The 2,586-nt window shown below is 41.2% G+C and overlaps 1 protein-coding gene across 1 annotated transcript in view; it reads left to right on the top strand.

Moving 5' to 3' along the window:
* The window catches only part of LOC103904992 (actin, alpha skeletal muscle B), a 14,998-nt gene that overhangs the window by 6,489 nt on the left and 5,923 nt on the right, over positions 1-2,586 (top strand). The window contains exon 4 of the mRNA XM_009286563.2: positions 157-267. Within this exon, the coding sequence (XP_009284838.1) occupies positions 157-267 (111 nt within the window). The remainder of the gene's footprint in view (positions 1-156; positions 268-2,586) is intronic.

The following is a 2,586-nucleotide window of genomic DNA, read 5'->3' as shown; positions in this document are numbered from 1 at the left end:
AAAAAAAAAAAAAAAAAAAAAAAAAAAAAAAAAAAATTAAAAAAAAAAAAAAAAAAAAAGCATCACTCAGGCTATATTTGAAAAGCTTTCTGTGTAGTTCTGTGGACAGAAGAAACAATTTCCAGAACGCTTTTCTAAAGTGATTTTCGTTTCTAGATTTGGCATCATTCTTTCTACAACGAACTCCGGGTTGCGCCGGAGGAGCACCCCGTCCTGCTGACCGAGGCCCCCTTGAATCCCAAGGCCAACCGTGAAAAAATGACTCAGGTAATCGTCTGAATGTTGTGCCACAGATCATTTCTGCACAGAAGCAGCTAGAAATATGAATAGTCCTGGGTGTTCAACTTTCTTCTGAATCTGGGAGGTAATCCCTTAAGGGTTAGTGTGGGTTTGTGTGCTGGCTAAGCCATGGTGAGAGAGCAAAAGTTTCTGCTGCTCACGCAAGTTCTCTGGATGGCCCTAAAACGTTTCGTACTTGTGTGTGGCAGTGAGATATATGGAACTAGCCTCTTAAAAGCTTGAAGTAATTTTCTTTGTTCACAAGACTCTGTGTGTGCTCAGTTCTGGAAGTGGGGAAGCTGGAGGCTAAGGCAGGTTCTGATGCTGAGTTTCAGTGTGTAGATAACGTCAACCCAGGATTCATGTAATTTTTTGAGTGGAGTTATGAGTCACTGATGTATTTAAATCTGAGGTTTGCAAGTGCTGTAGCATGGGTCATGTACCAGCTGAGTCATACTTCTGTGTGAGTTTTGGGTCAATGACGTCTTTCATGTGCCTACCTCTGGCCACCAAGAGTGCTCAACCTGTAGTAGCCCAACTCCTCAGCTCATGCTGTATCAGCTCCTGCTTCCTACCCTGAAGACTGACACTTTATCAACGCTTTTGCATCAGGCAAAATGCTCGTTATCGTATCAGAATTGCAGGTTTGTTTGTTGTTTTTTTTTTTTTAAGATCTGAATAAAGATGTTTGAAGGCCATCATGCAGATGACTTTGTGGAGCTCCCAGCTGGAGCACCTCATCAGGGATCAGGGGAAAAGTGTTCAAAAACCGGAATGTTTGTGCTGGCTTGGGAAAATGTGTTGTCTGAAGCATTCAAACTTAAATGGTGCTTTGCTAAACGTTTCTGTCTGTGACATACCCAGTCTGATTTAGCAAACTCAGATCAGAACCAAAAGCCGACCTCGGAAATTTGTATATTTTAGAGCAGCCTTCTGGCCAAAAGTCCATGTTGTAAGTTTAGCCAGTGATGTAACCAGAAGTAAGTGATGTTGTAAGTTTAGCCAGTGATGTAACCATCAGTAAGTTAAATGATTTAAATACAGATATAGGTATAAAATCACCTGGGAAAATTAGATGTGGCTCTGCACTTCCCTTTGTGCCCACTTTTGGCATATATTTAATAGGAAGATTATGCATCAATTTAGCAACAGTGTAAATAAACTAATTAAGTAGTGAGCTTGACAGCACGCATTACTGGGAGATAATACAACTGGGAGATAATAAACAACAACAGACCATAAGAAAAGCCGAGTTTATAATAGCCAGGAAGTGTGGTTCATACAGTAGACATGTCTAGGACTGTTTCTCTGTCATTATACTGTAATGATAAATCCTGTTTTCAAGATTGTTTAAAGGCTTATTGTTTATTACTGATTGCATTAAATTCATTACATTAATTAACTATGAAATATCGGTAATTCGTGTATTCTTTAATTGAAAGCATACTTTTCATTAAAAGTAGACTTCATTGGCAAAGGTATTAGCTTATGAAATCCAAAGTTTAAGTTTAACCCCCTGATGTCAGTGGTTCTGACGGGTACAATGGTGATGGTTGAGTCACCGTCCCTGGAGGTATTTAAAAGACACGTAGACGTGGTGCTTAGGGACATGGTTTAGTGGTGGCCTTGGCAGTGCCAGGTTTATGGTTGGACTCGATGCTCTTAAGGGTCTTTTCCAACCTAAATGATTCTATGATTCTATGAAACGTGGTCACAGCAGCACCACTAGTGATGGGGTAGCACTGCCTAGGGTAGGTGGTGTTGGTTCAAGGAAGGATACAGCGCATAGGGTTGTCCAGAGTGTGTTAGTTCACTGTGTGCCCTTAATGGTTTTCCTTAGCAGAGCTCCAGTGGAAGAACAGCTGGAAACAAATGCTATTCCATCTGCTCGGATAAAATTGCAGTGTATCTGACACAGGAGATGGAAAGAACCGGAGCTTGTTAGAGTAGAGGAGGTGGGCGATGAGACAAGAGAATATGGCTAAGGTCGCCATGAAGAGAAAAGATAAACTGTTGTGTTTGCTGGGGGGGGGGGCAGAATGAGATGTAATGGGTTGAAACTAGACCGAGTGAGGTTTTAGCTAGACACCAAGAAACCCCTGATAATAGTAAGTATAGCGTATCACTAGATTTGTTTGCTGGAGGAATCTGTGGATGCTCCAGCAGAGGAATTTCTGAGGCAGAACCAAGCTGTGTCAGGAATGGCTGATTCTTCCTTGAGATGGGAATAGACAGATTATTCTTTGTGGCTTCTTCCAGCTGTGTCGTCTTTAAATTTTTTTTGTGTGTGTATAGATGTGTGTGTTT

Source organism: Aptenodytes forsteri, unplaced genomic scaffold (genome assembly GCF_000699145.1).
Source record: "Aptenodytes forsteri isolate BGI_AS27 unplaced genomic scaffold, ASM69914v1 Scaffold252, whole genome shotgun sequence".
Lineage (NCBI taxonomy): Eukaryota > Metazoa > Chordata > Aves > Sphenisciformes > Spheniscidae > Aptenodytes > Aptenodytes forsteri.
The sequence above is the reverse complement of the archived record's forward strand: the minus strand, read 5'-3'. Positions and strand labels throughout refer to the sequence as shown.